The sequence below is a fragment of the Molothrus aeneus genome, chromosome 28, assembly GCF_037042795.1.
Source record: "Molothrus aeneus isolate 106 chromosome 28, BPBGC_Maene_1.0, whole genome shotgun sequence".
Lineage (NCBI taxonomy): Eukaryota > Metazoa > Chordata > Aves > Passeriformes > Icteridae > Molothrus > Molothrus aeneus.
In genome coordinates, this window is record NC_089673.1 from 3,612,014 (window position 1) to 3,631,790 (window position 19,777).

Consider the following 19,777-nt stretch of genomic DNA (forward strand, 5'->3'; position numbering starts at 1 on the left):
TAACAGTGCCGGTACCGGGCACGGGGCAATGGCATCAGGCAGTGGCACTGGGTGATGGTACCGGGCAGCAGCACAGGTTAACGCCACCAGCACGAGGTAATGGCACAGGGTGTCATAAGTGAGTAGTGACTCTAGCACTAGAATTCAAAACAACTTCAGGCTTCAACAGCAGCAGCTCTGGCAGGACACAAACCAGCACCAGAATTTGGCAGCAAGTACCAGGGGAGCCCAAAGCAGCACCAAGCCTTGGTTCTGGGAGCAGGAATGACCAAGTCAGTACCAGGTGGCCACAGACGTGGCTGCAGGGCTGCCTTGTGCTGACTCCGGGCCCTCCGTGTGAGGCAGCCCTGGCTGCTCTGTGCTCATTCCCACCACAGGCCCGGGCTGACACTTTGCAGCTACATGCACGGCCAAGATCCCCAGTGCTGCCACAGCCTCAGGATGCTGCCTGCATCCTCTTCTTCCAAGGTGCCACAACCCCTGCAAGCTGTGAGAAGACCCAAGGCACTGCCAGCTCCTCTGCAGTTGCTCGAATAGGGAAAGTTGACAGCGGCCATAAGAAAACCATCCTGAGGAGCTCTTGCACAGCTGGCAAGCACAGCAGACTCCTCGTGGCAGCACTGGCACCCCAGGGCAGGGGGTACCCCGGTGACGGGCAGCCCGGGGTGCGGCTGCCGTGCGGTGATGGGCAGAGGTGGCGGCAGGAAGCAATACTGGGTGTGCTCGTTCTGCCCCAGCGCTTGCACCCACCGCATGGGATCTCCTGGGCTTTCACTTTCGCTACCAGCTCGTCTTCTGTGGCCTGGAAAAACTCTGGAGGGAAATTCAGCAAACGCAGGTCCCTCTCCTGCTCTGGGCTGGTTGGAGCACGGGTGACCCTTCCCCGGTGGGAATCCAGGGAGGAGGGACTCGTCTCTCCTTGTGCCAGCGCTGGAATGGGATCTCTCTCAGACAGCTGGTGCACCAGCAACTGCAAATCACTTGGCCACTGTGTCAGAGCACAGCCCCAAGTTCCCACCTCTCTACTGCTTTTGTGCTCTTGTGCTAAAGTCCTCCAGCTCCAGCTCGGGCTCCTCACTGCCTCATCCAGCCCCACACTTCCAAGAGATAAATATCTGTGGGCTGGGCAGGCACCAGCCCAGCACCTGCTCCATGCAAACACCAGCCACAAAACGCTGCTTTCCAACTTTGCCAGCCCCACTCCGTGCCTGGAGCAGCCTTGGTGAATGACTGAATGAGTGACTCCAGCCCCAACAGCCCCCAGCTCCCACCAAATGTTTTGCTGCCTGTGCTCACCAGCTTGGGAGAATCTCACGCACAAAGGCTGACACATCGCTGCTGAGCCACTGCCAGCAGAGCCCTGGCTGCACTTCCCAGTGCTCCTCTCACTCCAGACCTCACAGAGAGGTGAGCTGGGACCCTGGCAAGCAGGGACAGGCAGCCAACATGAAGCCAGCAGCTCCCACACTGTCTGTATTCAACGAGACACAAGAAAAGGAGCGGAGAAGGCAGCGCAGGGCCCTGGTGCCTGCCCACCCTGCCTGGCTGGGACGCTCTTGCTCTGGTGAGTTGCATCATGGACATGCAGCTTTCACAATCCCTGGCCCACATAACCCATTGGAGCCGGCAGCCAGGCGGGCACTGGCTGCTCAGGCCAGAGAATCAAGGTCACACACAATGTCTGTGCCTGCTGGGGCTCTGTCTGGGCACCACAGATCCAGGGGTAGCTGGAGGATCCCAGGGACACAGCACTCCCTGTGCCAGAGACCTGCACAGCTACACATGCTTGGGAGAGCTGGGAGATGAACACAAAACACCCTCTCCTTTCCCTCCTTTCTCCCTCTCCTTTCTGCTACAAAAGGGGGGAAAAAAGGAAAAATAAATTAGTGTTGGGAGAGAAAGTGGAGAGTGCTCCTTGCTGAGAGGGCAAGTGGAATCCAATAAAATCCAATCCAATCCAATCACAATTTGTTTTCGCCAGGTCCCAAGGAAAACTCCGAGCTGGCTGGTGGGGATGTTACCAGGAGAAATTCTTCCTTTCCAGAGGAAAAGAACAGAGGAACAGTGACTGCAGCAGTGACAGATGGAGAGGCTGCCCCTCGATCTGCCCTGGAACTGCCCCAGCTCCACCCCAGCGATGCCCCGAAGAGATCTTAGCTCTCCCCTGGCTCTCTTTGTGCCTCAGAGAGTCTCGGAAGCCTCTGGGAAGGTGAGCATGATCCGGGCTGAGCCGCAGCCGGACGCATGGGCACCTCGCATGAGCTCAGCAGGATGCCGAATGACGCCGCGCATTCCGGGGACGGAGCGAGCCTGGAGCTTCGTAATGGATTTCCGAGAAAATTGCCTCTGTGTTTGGAGCGGGAGAGCAAAGAGTGCAGGCGGAACGGCCTTTCTCTCTAAGTGGCATCTCAAGGGTCTTAATTATTTCTCTGGAGTGGAAACATTTATTTAGATGGCTCTGGAGAAGTCCTGACGCTTTTGGCCACTGCCCTCCGGGCACATCCTGTATGCGAGGCTCCTCTGCAATGCTCCCCGCTGCTCCCGGGATGTGCAGGGGGCTTGGGCAAAGAACAAACACCCAACCACGTCAACTGCGGGCAGGACACGGCCTCGGCTCCATCCCCTCCTGCTTACCGGGAACCAGGAGCTCTCATGGGGGAGCCCAGCCCCATCCCATCCCTGCTCTGCATCCCTCACGCTCCCAGATCTCAAAACAAAACCCCGTTGTGATAATGCAGCCCAGCTAATGTGAAACAGATGAATCCCCACATTAGTCACAGACTCACATTTTCCCACAAAGGTCCCACTGGAGAGCCAGTGTGGATGGGCCCTGCGGGGTTCCAGCCCTGCTGCTGGTGCAAGAGGCAGCCTGGGAAGAGCGAGGGGGACAGGGCAGCAGCACAGACCCTGCCAGAACCCGGCCACCCGTGGGCAGCACACGACTTGGAGCCGTGGGCAGGGCAAAGTGGGGGCACCAGAGATGTTTGTCACTGGCACAGGCTCAGCCTGGTGGTGCCCAGTGCCAGGAGGAGGGGATGATCTGCTCCAGCCAAAAAAAAAAAAACAAACGGAAATGACATTTTGTCCAAGGGGGAACTTCCACAGGAAACCTCTGCCTCCAGCCACTCGGATAGGGCTGGGAACAACCCAGCAAACACTTGGCCTCAGCAGCCAAGCAGTGCCATTGCTTGGGCAAAGACTCCATAGCTCCTCCTGCTAGGAAAAAACATCCAGTTTCTGTTACTGAAACACCCGGGAGAGTGAGAGCCTGACTGGGTCTGCAGAGGGCACCAGAACCCCCCATCAGCTCAGTGAGTATCTCTGCACCTGAGGGGGCACAGGGGGCACCCACAGCCCGGCTGGGACCAAGGGCACAATCCTCTCCTGCCCACCCCAGTGCCAGGGCTGGCCGGGGGCATCAGGAGCACAGCACCCGGGGTGCACTTGGCCTCCACCCCACACTGGTGCATCCCAGCATCCCTGCACACCCCCATGCATCCCTGTCCTCTCCCTGCATCCCTGCTCTGCCTTGCAGAGCTCAGGTTGCCACAGTAACCACTCAGTCCCAGCTGCTCCAGCCACCAACGTGCTGCCACAGGTCAGCCCAGTGCAGCGGCTGCACCAGGGCCAGGAACCTTCACCCCATGTCAGGGTGAGCAGAGCCCTCGGTGATGGTTCCACCACTGCACTGTGAGCCAGGATGGGGCATCTGTAGAGAAACAGGCAGGTTGTGTCCTCCTGGAATGGCTGGGAGGTGGCGTTTTTGGTGATCACACTGTGCTGGAGCTCTGGGTCTGACCTCTGCCACATGTGGCAGCGGAAGCCACTGCTGCCTGGCTCTGCTCTGCTGTGTATTTATCCGAGTGTGATGCAATATTTATTTGACTGTTGTGTTCTGAGCACTGGAAGCAGGCTTTGGGATGGCTCTTGGCTTGGCCAGCACTGGCATGTGCTCTGCAGCTCAGCACGTGTTGCTGTGGGAAGATCCTACCCAGCACCTGGGAGGGCAGAGGGCACCCTCAGGCTGGTCCTGGGGATCTTTGCCTCCCACCCCTCACTGCAGCCCTGCTCATTCAGCTGCTTGATCCTGGAGCTGCAGATCAACTGTGGCCTCTCTAATCCCTGTCTGCTGCCTTATTCCCAAGGATTGTCAATACTGCACAGCTCAGACAGCCCAGGTACCAGTGGGACCCTGCCTGAGCCCCTGCTCTGGAGTGCCCCTGGCCCAGGGCTGCCCTGGCAGGTGGCTGCCCATCCCCACAGGGCTGCCCTGTGCCTGTCACGCATCCCAAGCGGATTATCTGCATTTGGAAACCCCTAATCCGTTTGCACGCTTGGCTCAGACACTGTCCCCACTCCTCCCCACTGTGCTGTGAGCCTGGGCAAGGAGCAAAGCCACCCTGTGACCTCCTTTTGGAGCCACAAACAACCTCCTGCCCCAGCACAGGCAGAAAGCAAGGGCTGCAGGGCAGACTGGGGCAGGAGGAGGGGGACAGGATGTTGGCAAGTGTCCCTTGCCCCCGTTGCTGCTGGTGCTGCAGGGGTTTCTCCAGCCCAGCACAGGGACTCCCCTGGGCACTTTCTCCTGCTGCCCATCAGGCTCCAGGAGCTCCGAGCCTGCTGCTCCCCAGAGCAGTGGCAGCAGGAGCTCCAAGGTGGGAGCTGTGGCCCCTTGAGCCCATCACTCAGGGCTGGGGCAGGTCCCAACAGGGGCCAGGGAGGTAAGGAACCCCTGATCTGCAGGAATAGAGAATGAGACACAATGTTCCTGGCACCACATGGTTGTGGCAACCCCAAGGGTTGCATATGGGTAAGAAAATTCCTTAGTCCTGGGTTCTCAACCCCATCCTGCAGCAGCCAGAGGGGAGCTGGTACATGGCAGGGCAGGAGAAGGGCTGGGCCTCATTCCTTTGTGAGCTGCCCCCCACCTGCAGCACCCTGGGCTGCACCACTGAGATGGGAATGATCCAATACAGCTGCCTTAAGAGCAGGAATGGGTTTGTGAGGCCTGGGCAGAGCCCTGGTTTGGTTTGACAGTGAAATGCAGTGGGGCTGGTTCCCAAAGCAGGGACATGGTCAGCTCAGCCCTGAGCAGGATGCTCCAGGGCACACAGAGGGCAGAGAAGGCTCCAGTGCACCTCCAGCGCCTCAAATGATGCAGCACAGCCAGTTCCACATGACCTGCATGAACAATCCCCCTAATCCTGCTCTGACAGAGAAATAATCTCTCCCTCTTGGCCTCATCAGAGCACAAACCCTGGAATGATCCTGTTCGTGGTTCCTCTCCTCACATCCACGTGGTATTGCAGAGGGCTAGGGGTACAAATGCTGGGGTGGGCTCCACCAGGGCTGTGTGTGCAAAGCGTGTCACCGTCACCAGCCAGCGCTCCCAGCCTCACACACCCACCCAGCTGTGCCTTGCAGGGCCTGGCCCTCGCTGCCCCCAGCTCCAGCCCATCACCCCCCGGGGCAGAAGCAGCCACAGGGGCCCCTCTGCAGCCCCAGCCAGCCCGGGCCGAGAGCAGCCAGAGCAGGGCCCCAGCGCAGCCGTGTCCTCCCACGCTGGCACCGGCATTTCCTTTACACAACTGCAGGAGACCCGGGCGCGTCTCTGGGGCAGAGAAAGCAACCACGGGCTGGGGCAGGGCCGCTGGCCCCTGGCTGCCCTGGGAAGGGCCCTGCAGCCCCGGGAAGGGGCAGCTGCCCACGCCTGCCGGGCAGGAGCCGGGGCCGCTCGTGCCGCGCAAACCGCAGCGGCGGCACCGGGGCCGGGCTGCGCCGAAGGAGGCCCCAGTTCCCGGAGCAGGGTCAGGTGGGTGCCGCAGGCAGGGCCCAGCTCACACCCCACAGCACGTCGCTTCAGGGCCTTTATTTCGGAGAAAGTTAAAGCCTGTAGATACAGCAATAAAATATACAAAAAAATAAAATTTTTTTACAGTATTGAATGCTGCCAGGGACTGCGGCCGGAGGCAGTGAGCGAGCAGAGGGGCAAAGGGCCCTCATCGCCCCTGAGCAGCCCCAGGGCCAGCCACGGACCCCCCTCCTGCTCCCACACAGCTTGGAGGGGCTTGCCCAGACCCCACAGCCACGGGGATCCTCCCCCCTGCCCTCTGGTTCCCTGCCCACCAGCTGTGATGCAACTCGGAGGGAGCAGCTCTCCCACTGCCTCCCCCACCCCTCCACTGCTCACCCGTGTCTGCCCACTGCATGGAAAGGGCAGGAGGGCTCCCCCAGTTTCGTTAAATGCAGGACCAACCCCCTAAAACTCAGGATATTGCCCTTCACAACACCCCTGTCACTGTCCTGCACTGCCCCACAGCAGGTTCCTCTCCTCCCATCCACTGCTCCCTTCAACTCTTGACCCTTCCCACCCTTAAATGTGAGGGGCCAACCTCCAACTGAAATGCCACATGAAGCCCCCAAGAAGCTGCAGACCCCATGCCTGGCCCCTCACAACTCACAAAGAAAGGGACAGGCCAGGAGCCCCACTGTCAGCCATGCTGGTTCCTCCAATTCCCCAGGGTCCAACTGCTCTAACTCAGCACAGTGCTGGAAGCAAGACTGTGCTCCCAGCACCAGCCTGGCCACAGGGAAGCCAAGGCAGCCCCTGTGGCTTCACCCAGCTCCCAGAATGGGCCACAGCTGCAGATGCTGTTCACACACAGGAGCCACTACTGGGTAACAGCACTGCCCTACCCCAGGGACACCAGCCATCCCAAAAGGAGCCCAGGCTGCTGGCACTGGCCAGGTCACTGTGCCCAAAGCAGGAAGCTGAGGACAAGCACAAGCAGCTCCTGAACCTCTGGGCTCCCAGGCTGAGTCCAGCAGGGGCAGTGCTTGCTGAGTCCAGGGTGGGAGCACCTGGATCCATCCACCTGCAGCTCTGAGCCCTGTCCTGGTCATCCTGGCCAAAACCAGGGCCAGGTGGGTGCAGAGAGGGGACTCACCCCAGCACCCTGCGAGCTCTAGGAGGTGCTGGGAGCAGCAGGGCAGGCCCTGCCACATGGCAAATCCCCTCTGCAATTCCAGATTTGTGGGTTTGGGTGCGGGCACAGTCAGGGCAGCAGCTTCCAGCAGCGGGACCAGGGCTGTGGAAGCGTTTGTAGGAACTGTGGCTGCAATCGGAGGCAAATAGGCACTTGAATGAGCAAAAATAATAGAAAACTGTTATGGAAGGAAATAGAAAAAGGTTCATCCCCCTCCCCCAGAGATGAGCTGTACCACCCCAGAGAGGGGCTGCGCTGTTGGGTGAGGTGAGGACCTGACCCATGCAAGGACCCTGGCCCCCAGCAGTTCCCAAGGGCAGGCCTGGAGCAGCTGCAGCCGAGTGGGACAAATCCAGGGGAGGCTCTGGAGGTGGGAAGGCTGAGCTGCAGCCCCTCACATGGGCGAGGATGCACACTCTGGGGTCAGCTCCATGTCGAAGGTCAGCGACTCTGCGGGCAGACACAGGCAGGGTTACGGGGCCCTGGGTGTGGGGTGGCAGCCAGGGCCCCCTGGAGCCCCCCCAGACTCACCAAACTGCCCGCCTGCGTTGCTCTCCGCGCCCTCGCTGCTGGTGCCGAACTGCATGAGCGAGTCCAGCGTGCGCGGGGACATGGGCAGGTCGATGGTGTTGCTGAAGGAGGTGCTGTCCAAAGGAGAAGAAGCACAGAAAGCTCCTCAGTCAGGGCCTGCCTGGCCAGAGCTCTCTAACAACCCCTCTACCCGCTGAGGGGCCCCCAGAGGTCTCCAGAGGAAAGGGGCCCCGGAGGGGAAGAACGGGGCTGTGGTTTGGGCAGCAGCCGGAGCCTGGCTCAGCCCCCACCGTCACCCCAGGCTGGGAACCCCACAGGAACCAAGCAAAGCTCAGACAGAGCTGGAAAGAAAGGAAGGAAACCTCTCCCTCAAGCATGGTTGAGCACACAAACACCCCCCAAGCAGTGACGGACACCTCCCAGGAACACTCACGGGGTGACACAGATGAACTTGGTCTTCAGGTATGGAGCAGCACCTGCAAGGAGGGAGAAGCTTCATCAGCAGCCACTCAAGGACAAATCCTTGTCTCTGCCCCCCAGAACACAGGCAGTGCCCACCCTCTGTCCCATGGCTGGTGCCACACTGTGGCTGTGCCCTCCAGGGAGGGCACAGGGTCCTGGTTGGCGACAGCCAGTGCTGCTCCCCAGAGCTTCCCTGTGACAAAGGAGCCACAGAAAGTCAACGACTACCTGAGTCCGTGGCTTCCGAGTGTTCCTGGCTCTCAGAGCGGCAGTACTTCCCAAATGCCTCCTCCTTGGGGATGTCTGGGTACAGGTACACCAGAGGGGACACCAGGATGTTGGTGGCATCCATGATTTTGTAGCCCATGATGATCTCAGCAAAGGACATGTTGTTCAGCTGCTGCTTGGTGTAAGGCTCCACTGACTGGATCTGTGTCTTCCCTGTGCAAGGAAGGAGAATTTTGGCACACAACAAAGGCAGGGCTGCCTTCAGACATCCCCAGAGCAGCAGGGACAAGATGGGCCTGGGGCTGTGTTTAGCCCTACCAGGCACACAGCAGACCACAGGGCAGGACTGCGACCTGGCTGTGTTCAGTGCCATAGAAAACTGTGCAGCACGTGGGCACAGACACCCAGAAGGCAAAGACCAGCTAAGGGCAGCCAGGCTCAGAAGTTAACCCACACAGACAGCTTGTTGGGACAAGGACAAACGCTTATCAGGGCACCCAAGCCCCCTCTGGAAGCTGGAATGCCAAGCCAGGCACCCAGGGTAGAGCTCGTACCACTGATGTCCTTCTCCACCCAGGTGAAGGTGATGCCCCCCTCCTTGCTGCTCTCACTGAAGCGCAGCAGAAAGGTCCCTGGGGGCTTGGTGCTCAGGATGGCTCGCTCCCGCTCCTTGCTGATGAAGCCCATGATGTACCTGGGCAGGAGGAAGCAAGAACAACAAATGGAGGTCAGGGCACAGGAGCAGCCTGTAAGTCATGCCAGCTCTGCTCAACAGCAGAAGTCAGCCTGGCCACTGACATTTTATGGATTCCAAGGTGAGTTTTCACTCTGAAACAGCAAAAAGTATCCCAGGACAGCACACCTGGCACATGGACAAGCACCCCACACCATCAGGGTGGAACCTGTGGGACCCTTCCAAGGCCCAGCCTAACCTCAGGCTCTGGGCTGGCACTCACCCTTCGTTCCACAGTGCCAGGATGTACTTCTTCACCAAGTCAATGATGTTGTCCAGCCAGACCCAGAAAGAGAAGCCTTTGCCAGCCATGTTCTCCTGGGGAAAAGGCAGAGAGGCTGCTAGCACAGCTTGGAAGAAGGGAACAGCCAAGGGAACATGCTCATGGAAGAGAGGAAATTCTACCTTGCAGAACTTGGCCCAGGTGATCTGACAGCCAGAGTAATTCACACCTGGTCCTGGAAGAGAAAAAAGAACACAACCATTTATAAATAGAGCTGTCCTTCCAAAGACACCATTTCCAGGGTTTGTGCCATTTGGGAGAAAACCAAGCACCTGAAAATTACTCAGGCCAAAAGCTCCTAGGCCAAAACACAGGACCTCACTTTTGGATGACATGTACAGGTGGGGAATCATGCCAGGGGACAAGAGGGATGGGCAGGACACCCTGGAGGCCAGCCCTCTCTTACCCAGCAGTTTCTCTGCCAGTGTGGTCAGCTGCTCGATGCTGAGCCCGCGCTTGGTGGTGGAGGAGAACTGCCAGCTCAGCACCTCTGCCACCTGGTCCCAGGTGCCAATGGGGGGCTTGGTGAAGAAGTTCACGTTCTGCACGAGGGAACACACAGCCCTGAGTGGGACATGGGACAGGAGCAGGGCCAGGTTCTGCCTCAGCCCCGCTCTCCAGCCTCAGTTTCCCTCTCACCCATCCTGACACCTGCCCTGCTGCCCTCCCACACCAGCCCTACCTTGGGGTTGTTGGTCAGCATGTTGTACCACAGGATGGATGCCCAGGCATTGGGCATCTGGCAGATGTTGGAGATGACCACCACAGGCAGCGAGTGGGTCTGCAAAGAGAAGATGTCACCATGGGTTGGGACAACTCCCAGGGCTCCACCCAGGCCTGTGGTGGTGAAGGCAGTGACCCAAGCCTCACCTCCAGGTCGATCTTCAGCCCCTGGTGATACACCTCTGTCTCAAAAGTGATGAGGTGCAGCTCCTCAGTGACTATCAGCGAGGCCTGGGGCAGAAGGGGACACCATGAGCACCACGAGACACCCACCCCCACCCCGACACACGGCCAGCAGACCCAGCACAGCTGCTGGGGCTGGCCTGGCAAGCTACCAATGTGCCAGTCAGTGCTGCTGGACCCCCTGCATCCCCTCCCAGCTCAGCTGCCCCTGTCAATGGCCAGGCCCCCTCCCAGGGCCCCTGACACTCACATCACAGTTGGCTCGGCCTCCATTGCCACAGCGCTGCTCCCTCAGGGTCTGCAGAGAGAGGGACAGGCTGCAGCAGCACCACAATGACACCTGGCTGTACAGGAGCAGCCCAGGAGCTCATGGTACCCACCAGGTGTTTGAACTCTGCTGAGAGGCTGCCATTGTTTGACTCCTCCATGTTCATGACCTTGGTGTTGGTCCCCAGGATGTTAAACTTGCGGGACCTGGCAAGAGGAAAGAGTCAGGCTGACAGGGCAGTCTTGGAGTGAATGTGTGGTAGCATGGTTGCCAGGAATAAAAGCAGAAACAAGAAATGAGGAAAAAGCAAACAGAGCACTTACCCCCGAAGTGCTGCAACGTCCCCAGAGTCCCTAGAAAAGGGGGAAGAGACACCAGGTCATGGCAGTGGCCCTCCCACCCTGATGCAGACAAGCTGCTGTGTGGTGCCAGCTGCATCCCAGCACAAGTCCCATGAGCCCCACAGGCCTTCCCCCCACGTGGGGGTGAACCCTCAGGACTCAGCACCACCCTCCACCCTCCCCTTCAACTGGGGGCCACACTGGCCCTCGTTGTGGAGATCAAGCCCAATCCAGGGGCAGCAGGAATCAGTCCCATCCCAGTTACCCCACCCAGTGCCACTGGAAGGGAAGCACAGGACTCACTTGTCAATGCAGACTTTGATTTTCAGCTGATAGTTCAGCTCTGGAAACTTGACCAACAACCTGCAAGAGTCAGCAGACACAGAGCATGAACATGCTGTGTACAGAAAGTGCTCCTGTTCCACCTGGCACAGCCAGCAGCATGGAGCAGCTCCTCTGGCATCCCTGGGCACACCTTCACACAGCCCTGGGACCCGTCCCCAGAAGCAGGGAACTGCTGGCACTCCCCTGAGCATCCTGAGGAGCTCGTTTGGGCTGCTGACAGCCCATGCCAGGCTCTGAACACCCTCCACTCCACTCTGGGCCAGAGGCTGCCATGGAGGCACAGCTGCCAAAGGGCAAGGAAGCTCCAGGCAGAGCCTGGTGTCAGAGCATGGCAGGGAACATGGCCCAGGCTGAGCAGCAGCTGGCCAGGGATGTGCTGATGCTTCCCACCCGCACAACAGGATTTACCAGAACCCAGCAGATCCCCAGCCAGCCCTGCACTGAGTCATGTGGGCAGCACTCCAGCCCTCTGGGATCATCCTTCTGGGATCTATCCTGCTGGTATCCATCCCTTCCCAGCACGGGGGCTGCATCTGCAGCAGCATCTCCAGAGAGTGACCCCGGGCTGCCCTCCCTGCTCAGCTCCCCTCCCTCACCTGTGGGGAGGCACCCACCTGACTTTGGTGGTGAACTGCACACCTGTCTTGATGACCAGGGGCCTGTCAGGGTGCATGGGCATGCAGGGCTGCCTCTCCACCACAAAAGCACTGCAGGAACAGCACAGAGACCACAGTCAGACCTCATTGCCCACCCTCCATCCACGGCCAAGCAGCTCCTGGCTGCCTTCAGCACCTTTTCATCAGGTTCCTGAACAGCTCCACAATGCGCTCCTCCAGCATGGGCCGGTGCTGGACGATTGGGTCACCCTTATAGGACACTTTTTGCTGCAGTTCTTCCAACTTCTTGATCTGCTGCCGGGTCTGTAGCTGTGATTCAGCAAGGGAGGTTATCCTAGGGGAGCATGGAGAACCAGCATTAGCTCTGGCTGCCAAGCCCACACTGTCCAGCCTGCAGAGCACTCCTCTTCCCATGCAAGAACACAATCTCCATGCCAAGCCAGTCAGGAACTGAGTGTGTCTGTGGCTCCAAGCCCAGAGCATTTTTCTAGGCCATGCATTACAAACAAAACCTGCACATGCCCAGGTGACTCCAGGGCCATAAACTTTGCAGCAGCCTCAGAATCCCCCAGGCACAGAGCTGGGGACAGTGTGACACCTTTCCAACACCATGCCCACCATCATGGCTCAGTCTAAGCTGCAGGCTACATTGACATGTGCAAGCATCAGAAATGTCCATTTTGCAAGGACATTTCCAGAGAGCAAGAACTCATTTCCACAGCAGGTGTCTGAGTGCCACTGCTCTGGGCACTGACACAGTCCCAGGCAGCTCTCACCAGTTCTCAAGCCTGTCCAGGCAGATATTGGGTGGGCCACCAATGCAGGCAATCTGCTGTCTCCTCTTCCAGTCTGCCAGTTCCTCATCTGCCAGCATCTTCTGCACATACTCCATGGCAGACAGCAGCCCAGCCAGCTCGCTCACTATGCCCTGCCAAGAGAGAAAGCAGAACCCTCAGCATGCTGTGACTTCCCCCACGGACCCACAAGTTTCACATTCACAGGCAAGGAAGAAGTCGCTCAGGGCTGTGCTTGCTGCACTGCTCCTGGTTCTGGCCATGCAGGAGCTACCAAATTCCAGCCCTGAAGAAGGGGGATCTGCACCCCAGAGGAACCTGGAGGGTCAGTTGCCCCTCTTACCCTGCGCATCTGGTCCAGTGCTGTCAGCATTTGCTCCAGCTGCTGCATCTTCTGCCGGGTCACTGACTGGTTGTTCCCATTCAGGTCCTGCATGTCTGTGCAGAGGTGAGAAGAAGCTTCAGCCACACTCTTCACACCTCCTCAAGTGCCACAACAACACAACACTTGCACAGCAAAGTGCGGGCACCCTACAGCCAAGCAGGAATCTGGCACAGCCTCCAAGCAGCTCCGTGGCTCTCCTGCACCCACAGAGGCCAATCCCTCCCCACCCCACTGCTGTGCTCACAGCAAAGCTCAGTTCAGCTCCCCCAAGGGCAGCATCCTTGGCAGAAACAGAAGACCAGGTTTATCCAATTGCCATGCAAATGCCCTGAGAATGAGCACATTCCCTCTGGGAGTCGAGGTTGGAACACCTCTCCAACAAGTTTCCTTGCAGGAACACACTGTGGTTTGCAGATGCTAATGAGCTGTCATTACCTCCTTGGCTTTTCAAAGTCTTGTAGTTAAAATCAAAGTCATCCTGGAGATTTTCCACCACTTTCATCTTCTGCTCCAGATCCTGGAAGGTAAGAAATGTGACTTCACTCACAGCACTCAAGAATTGTGGTGGGGAGAGCTGAAGGTGCCCAGGCAGACACATACCTGCACCCTCTTCCTGACATCCTGCAGGTGCTGCTCCAGCATCTGCTGCTTCTCTGTCACCACAGCTGCTGTTGGATGTGTTGCCTGTCCCCCTTGCTGCAGAGGGGACAAGAAGGGCATAAGGACAGGGCTGTAACCTGGGGATGCTCCCTTCTAGCCTGAGAAGGTTCTGCAGGGTCCTCAGCCCATCCTTAACACACACTGGCAGCTGGCTGCTCACTTCAGCATCAGCTCCAGAGAGCAGCAGAGGAGAGGAGAGATGGAGACACCCAGCCAGAACACCCAGGCTGTGTCCTGGCTGTCAGGAATCAGGATGGCCAGGACCAGGAGGCTCTGGGATACGTGGCCACTGACCTGGGCTGCAGTAGCAGCTGTCTGGAGGAGCCGGGACTCTTCCCAGAGGCAGCGAGCCACGATGCGGGCGATTTCCATTGGCTTCTCCAGGTATCTGCTCTGTAAAGGGTCAAACAGGGTCAGCAGGCACAAGGCAAGCCCTAGGATCTCCACATCAGGGCTGTGGATGCTGAGCTGTGCCAAGGAATCGCTTGGACCCTCACCAGCTCCCCCCACTGTCGGAACTCAGGACATCCCTCTGGCTGTCCTGCATTGCCCAAACCCCTGCCAGGGGGCTCAGAGACCTTGGCACAGAGCCCAAGATACCTGTGACTTTGATTGTGACCCATGGAAAAAATTACCAACCTTATATGGGGATCTGCAAGCCACGAAAGTCTAAATAGAATAATAATTAGCTTGTCACGGGGTGAAAAATAGATTTTTTGGGGGTTTTTAGAATGGGGATTCAGGAGGCAAGAAGGAGGGATTATAATAATAATTAGTTTGTCACGAGGTGAAAAATAGATTTTTTGGGGTTTTTTAGAATGGGGATTCAGGAGGAATCTGGGTGTGTCCAGCTTTTTTCCTTCTCCTTCTTGGCCTCCATCTTCTGCTGTGATGGTGGCACTTTTGGATTGGTTTAGAGTAGAAGCTCACTGTCTAACATAGGTGATAGGTATTGGGAAGTTATGGTAAATAATGTACACGTAGTTTTTAGTATAAAAAGATAACACCAGAGTGCCTCTGTCTGACCTGCTGAACGGACCTCAGCGGGCCAGAGAAAGAATTTTATAGATAAGAAACAATAAACAATCTTGAGAAAGAGAATAGAAGATTCTGACTCCTTCTTCGACAGCCAAGCTGGGAAAAGAGACTTTCTAACACATCTTGGGGTCACTCTGAGCAGCAGAAACCCTGAGACCCCACCATGCTGGCAGCTCCCAGCTCACCTGCAGGAACTGCTTGATGCGGCGCAGGTTGTGCTGGTAGAGGACGTTGGACTCCTGCAGGAAGCGGCTGTACTGCTGGTCGATCTCCCCCAGCAGGTTGTGGAACACCAGCGTGGCGTGCGACTCCTTGCTGGCAGCATAGGCCCTGTGCAGGGGAGAGAGAGCCCTGAGTGCCTGGCATGGGGCAAGGGGCAAAGCAGGGGGGGCTCTGCTCACACCCAGCATCCCCCGTGCAACTTACAGAATCTCTGAATCGCTTTAGGAAGGAAAAGAACTCTAAGATGGAGTCCAGCTGGTGACTAATCACCATCTGGTCAAGTAGACCAGGCAGATGGTGCACACCAGCACCTGATGTCTGTGAGCACGTCCCACATGCTCATGGACAGGATCCAGCCATCAGTGCTCTGTGTCAGCCCCCTTTACAACAGAGGTCAGTGTTAGCCAGCCCTGGATGGGAACATCCCCCTGCTTCTCCTGGCCCAGGGTCCAACACAGTGAACAAAGTCCCACTCCATTCCCTTGATGCCACATGAGCCCCAGAGAGAGACCAGTCCCATCACCAGGGGAGCAGGGGAAGTGACAGAGCTCCTCCAGCCCTCTTGAGTCCCTACAGGTGGGTGTTATGAGCAAAGTCCCCTCAGAGGCATTTGAAAAGTCCTTACCAGTCCTGGCTTTCAATCCAGGGGGCCAGGAACTGCCGGAGCTCCATGGGGAAGCTGTCGCTGTAGAGCTGGTGGAGCTGCTCCAGGTAGCGCGTGTCGAGCTGCTGCAGCTGGTTCCACTGCGCCATCCTGGCCAGCTCGGGAGACCTGAGGGGTGGAAACACAGCTGGCTCAGAGCTGGCTCCTGCCTCCCTCCTGCCAGGACCCGGCTGTGACCCTGAAAAGGGTTCTTCTCCCTAGCCAGAAACAGAGACAGCCAGGGCACAGTGCTCCAGGACAGCTGGCACAGGCAGGCTGGCCAGTGGCAACAGGTAGGAATGAGGATTTAATCTGGTCTCAAAAGCACCCCTGGTTGGTCCTGCTGGGAGGCAGGGAAGTGGCTGTGGAGCTTACAGTAAGTGTGGAAGGCGGAGACTGCCAGGAAGCTACAGAAACAGGGAAGGAGCAATTTTCAAGTTCACGACTTGTATCAATGGAAATCAAGCTGACACTAACGCGGGGACTCCAACTGTGCTGGCAAATGAAGGCACAGCTCTGCGTGACACCAGCAGTCACTTCCCTGCAGAAAGTGGTTTGCTTTTCCCAAAGGTCCCTGCACTGAGATGCAGCATCACTACGTGGCCTCCTCCCCCAAGGGACTCTTTCCCCATTTGTCTGGGTGTGAAAAAAAGAAAGTGGAAACATCCTCTGTGGATGTTTCTGAGACACCAGGAGGGGACAGACATTGGCACTGACACGGGGGTTAAGAGAGGTTTTTAGTAGTTCACAGCACTGAACAGCCCCAAAGGCAGGAGCAGGACATTAACCTTGAACTACAACCCGCTGGTGCAATCCTCAGAGAAGTCCACATGAACCAAACCTGCTTTGAATGGAGCAACAAGTGAACAAGAAAGGAGAGAGCCAGTGGCCACAGATTCCTACAGCCCTGGAGCCAGACCTGGCTGATGTGACAGAGCCTCTGTGATGCTGCAGCCCAAGGGTTGGGCTGTGAACCGTGGCCCAGCACAGCAGAGCCCCCATTCCGCAGGGGGTTCAGCCCTTTGTGGCCAGTGCTCAGCTGCAGCAGCTCAGGCAATGCTCCCTCTGCCCCATGCAGCTGCGGGGGCCACTCCTGCTGCACGAGTGATGCTGCTGCTGGGGGGCAAACCCACCAAAAGCACAGGCCAGGGCTGAGTGGCACAGTGCCAGGGCTGCCCACCAGCCCCGCAGGGATTGCCCCGCCTGGAGGGTGAGCTCAGCACCCGCCTCCTATTGCGCCATGCCCCGGGGGCGGGGGGGCTGCACCAGCCCCTCCGGAAACAGCAGCAGCTGCTGCCCCAGCCCAGCTCCTGCCAGAGCTCTGCTACCAGCCCTGAGGAGGACAGGGCTGCAGCAGCACGGCACAGGAGGCAGCTGGGCAGCCCCTGCAGCGCCCGGTGCCAAGCAGCTCACAGGCGGACCTGCTGCAGAAACAGAACCAGGTGCCACATCCGGACCCATGGTCCAAGATGTTCCTCCTGAAAGGCACAATCTCGGCATTTCAGAGCGGTGCTGGAGCCCCAGTGTGAGAGCACCAAAGCTCCCAGGCTGCCACAGGGCAGCAGCACTTGGACGGGACTCAGCCACTTCCCACTGCCACAAACAGCTGCAGGGCAAGGCAGCTTGCAGCACTGAACTCCAGCTCCTCCTGGCATCCACCCAAGGCACTCTGACATTCCTGGAGGAAAAGGTCCCTAAGACATTCCTTAGAGCAGCAGCCACCACTCTCAAGGAAGCTCTGATCCTGGCAGCCCTGGAACCCCACACAGGAGCCTCTTCCTGGTCAGCCCCACCAAAGGGAAGCCACGGTTAAAAATCTGAGGGTTGAACCTTTCTGATTTTGCTGGGCTTGCCCATCTCTGTGGTTTGCCTCTCCTCCATCTCTGGAACGGAGCCAGAGAGCAGCCAGCATGGCCAGGACCAACACAGCATGATGCAAGCTCACAGGTAAACATGCTGTGCAGAGCTCAGAGCAGAGCTGCTAAAAGCAGATCAAGAGCTAAAGTTCATCTTCCTTTATCTTCCTGCAAGGGCAGAGCACAAGAGTCAGGCCCAGCTGCACAGTGTCACCCTCTGAGACAGCTCTGCACACTCCAACCACCCCACTTAAAATGGGGCTGCCATGGAAGCAACCCTGCAACTGCTTTCTGCCTGCCTTATCTCTGGGACACACCTGGCAACCCCCTGCACGTGTGCTCCTACAGCAAGAAATGAGCCCTAGGGCAAAGTGTATGGGGGAGTCACTGGAAAAAGCCTTAGAAGGACCCCAGGACTCCACATCCCCTGCAGTGACACGAGCAGGATGAATCTCAGTCACTGACATCATTACACAGGCCACATCATCAGGGTGCCATCCCAGGGTCCCGACAGATGCCATCAACATCACTTCACAGAGTCCCTGCAGCTGCAGCAAGCACCTTGCTGCCCCCTCTTCCACAGAACCATCAACAGCCCGATGGAAAACTGCTCGACACGGCAGCCAGGGGCTCTGGCAGCACTTTGGAAAGGCTGCTAGAAGAACTTGGCTCTGCTTCTCTGGAGCGATTTCAAAGCCAGCCTTGGAGGTGGAAAACAGCGACGCAGAGATTTGCAACAGGAGGAGGGAGATGGCTCTGGGCAACCTCACAGCCACAGCATGAGTTGTGATCACCCCACAGGCCTGCTGTTCCTCATTGCAGCTCTCCAAGGTCCATCCCAGCTGAAATCCCACTGCAGCAGCTGTGAGTGACACTGTCACCATCCACCCCAGGGCAGGGGACACGCAGGGCACCCCTCCTGTGCTCCAGCAGCTCCAACCGATGGAGCAGAATGAGGGAGTGACAGTGACAGGGATCACTGTCAGGGTGGGAGCGGGGTCTGCTCCCCGATGTGCGCCCAGGCAGGGCCGGTCCCAGCAGGTGTAAAGGCCAGCCCAGGCTCCCATCCCGTGTCCCTCGGACAGGATCGCGGGGGTGTCTGTCCCATGGCCCGAGGGACAGGAGCCAGCCAGACACGGGCAGCAGGAGCAGTGGGCAGCACTGCCAGCCCCGCAGAGCTCTCGGGGGGCTCCTTCTCCCGAGCTGCAGGACCCGGCTGCTGTCACACACACCCACGGGGGCTGTCACCGAGGCGAGCCCCGCTCCGGGCGGGAGGCCCCGAGCTGCAGGCGGCGTGTGACAGCCCTGAGCCCGCAGCCCCGCAGATCCCGCCGGCTCCTCCAGCCCCGCTGTGCCCGGGCCCCCTTTCCGCTCCCAGTCCTACCAGCCCCGTTCCGCACGGGACCCCCGAGGCCGTGCCAGCCCCGGCCGCACCGGGCGGGCCGCACCTCCCCCGGCCCTGCCGCTCCCGCCGCTTCTCGCTCTCCGAGAAGCCGGTTCGGGCTCTGTCCCCGTGTGCGGTGCCAGCCCGGAAGATCCGCCCGGGCCGCACAGACCGACCCCGCTCCGCACCGCGGCTCGGCCCTCCAGTGTCGGGGAGCCGGGACAGGCCCCCCCGCGCTACCGGCCCGCTCCCGCTCCCACCCCGGCCCGGCCCCACACCGGCTCGGGGGACACCGGCTGCCGGCGGCGAGCAGCGCCCGCACACCCCCCGCGCTCACCGGCGGTCCCGGCGGGCGGGGCGGCGGCTCCCGGTGACGGCGGCGATCGCGTCCGGCTTCGCCGAGGGACCGGACCTCCTGCGGCCCGGCTCCGCCCCGTCGTGACGTCATCATCCCCGCTGCCAATGGCTACTCGGTGCTCCCGCGGCCCCGCCCCCCGTAGGTCTATGACAGCCAATCAGCGCGGTCGTTGCGTGGTGCGTCACGGCGCGCGGAGAGGGGGCTGCCCCCCTGGCTATTCCCGGATGGCACCGCCTCCCGCCGCAGGGCTTCGCTAGGCAGAGGCGGTGCAGGGGGCCGGGGGGGGGTGGCTGCCGGGAACAGCCGTGCGGGAAACCCAGCTGAGTTCCGGGCAGCGCCGTGACGTCACGCGGTCGCCGCCGCCGCCGCAGCCTCTTAAAGGGGCCGCGTCGCGCCGGGCGGGCCCGTGCGCCGTGCTGGTAGCAGCGCCCCCGCGTGGGGCTGGGGGGATCGGCCCTGTGGGGCTGAGGGCATCAATCCCATAGGACTGTGGGGATCGGTCCCTGTGGGGCTATGGGTATCAATCCCTGTGGGGCTGAGGGGATCGATACCATAGGGCTGTGGGGAGCATCACCGTGGGGCTGTGGGGATCGATCCTATAGGACTGGGGGGATCGATCCCTCTGGGGCTGTGGAGATCGATCCCAGTGGGGCTGAGGGGATCGATCCTATAGAACTGTGGGGATCGGTCCCGGTGGGGCTGAGGGGATCGATCCTATAGGACTGTGGGGATCGATC

General features: G+C 59.2%; 1 protein-coding gene across 2 annotated transcripts; it reads right to left on the minus strand.

The window, feature by feature from the left end:
• Positions 1-5,854: 5,854 nt before the first annotated feature.
• Positions 5,855-19,108, minus strand: STAT3 (signal transducer and activator of transcription 3). Of its 2 annotated transcripts, none has more exons than XM_066566774.1 (24): positions 19,020-19,108; positions 15,425-15,571; positions 14,763-14,907; positions 13,834-13,932; positions 13,480-13,575; positions 13,315-13,396; positions 12,838-12,932; positions 12,477-12,628; positions 11,876-12,034; positions 11,698-11,790; positions 11,042-11,101; positions 10,721-10,750; positions 10,510-10,603; positions 10,380-10,427; positions 10,094-10,177; positions 9,906-10,004; positions 9,630-9,765; positions 9,346-9,398; positions 9,164-9,258; positions 8,762-8,901; positions 8,208-8,420; positions 7,951-7,993; positions 7,518-7,630; positions 5,855-7,436 (listed from the first exon to the last, which is right to left on the minus strand). In XM_066566774.1, the coding sequence occupies exons 2-24, from the start codon at positions 15,550-15,552 to the stop codon at positions 7,381-7,383; spliced, it is 2,313 nt and encodes a 770-aa protein (XP_066422871.1). In that variant the 5' UTR covers positions 15,553-15,571; positions 19,020-19,108; the 3' UTR covers positions 5,855-7,380. The 2 variants fall into 2 exon arrangements, with proteins under 2 accessions (XP_066422871.1, XP_066422870.1); XM_066566773.1 differs by having other exon boundaries at positions 8,205-8,420.
• Positions 19,109-19,777: the final 669 nt, after the last annotated feature.

Coding starts and splice junctions, on each gene's coding strand:
- STAT3 (XM_066566773.1), bottom strand. CDS start 15,552: ATGGCGCAGTGGAACCAGCTGCAGCAGCTCGACACGCGCTACCTGGAG. Junction 7,631..7,950: donor AAGTTCATCTGTGTCACCCC/GTGAGTGTTCCT, acceptor TCCTTTGGACAG/CACCTCCTTCAGCAACACCA. Junction 7,437..7,517: donor CAACGCAGGCGGGCAGTTTG/GTGAGTCTGGGG, acceptor GTCTGCCCGCAG/AGTCGCTGACCTTCGACATG.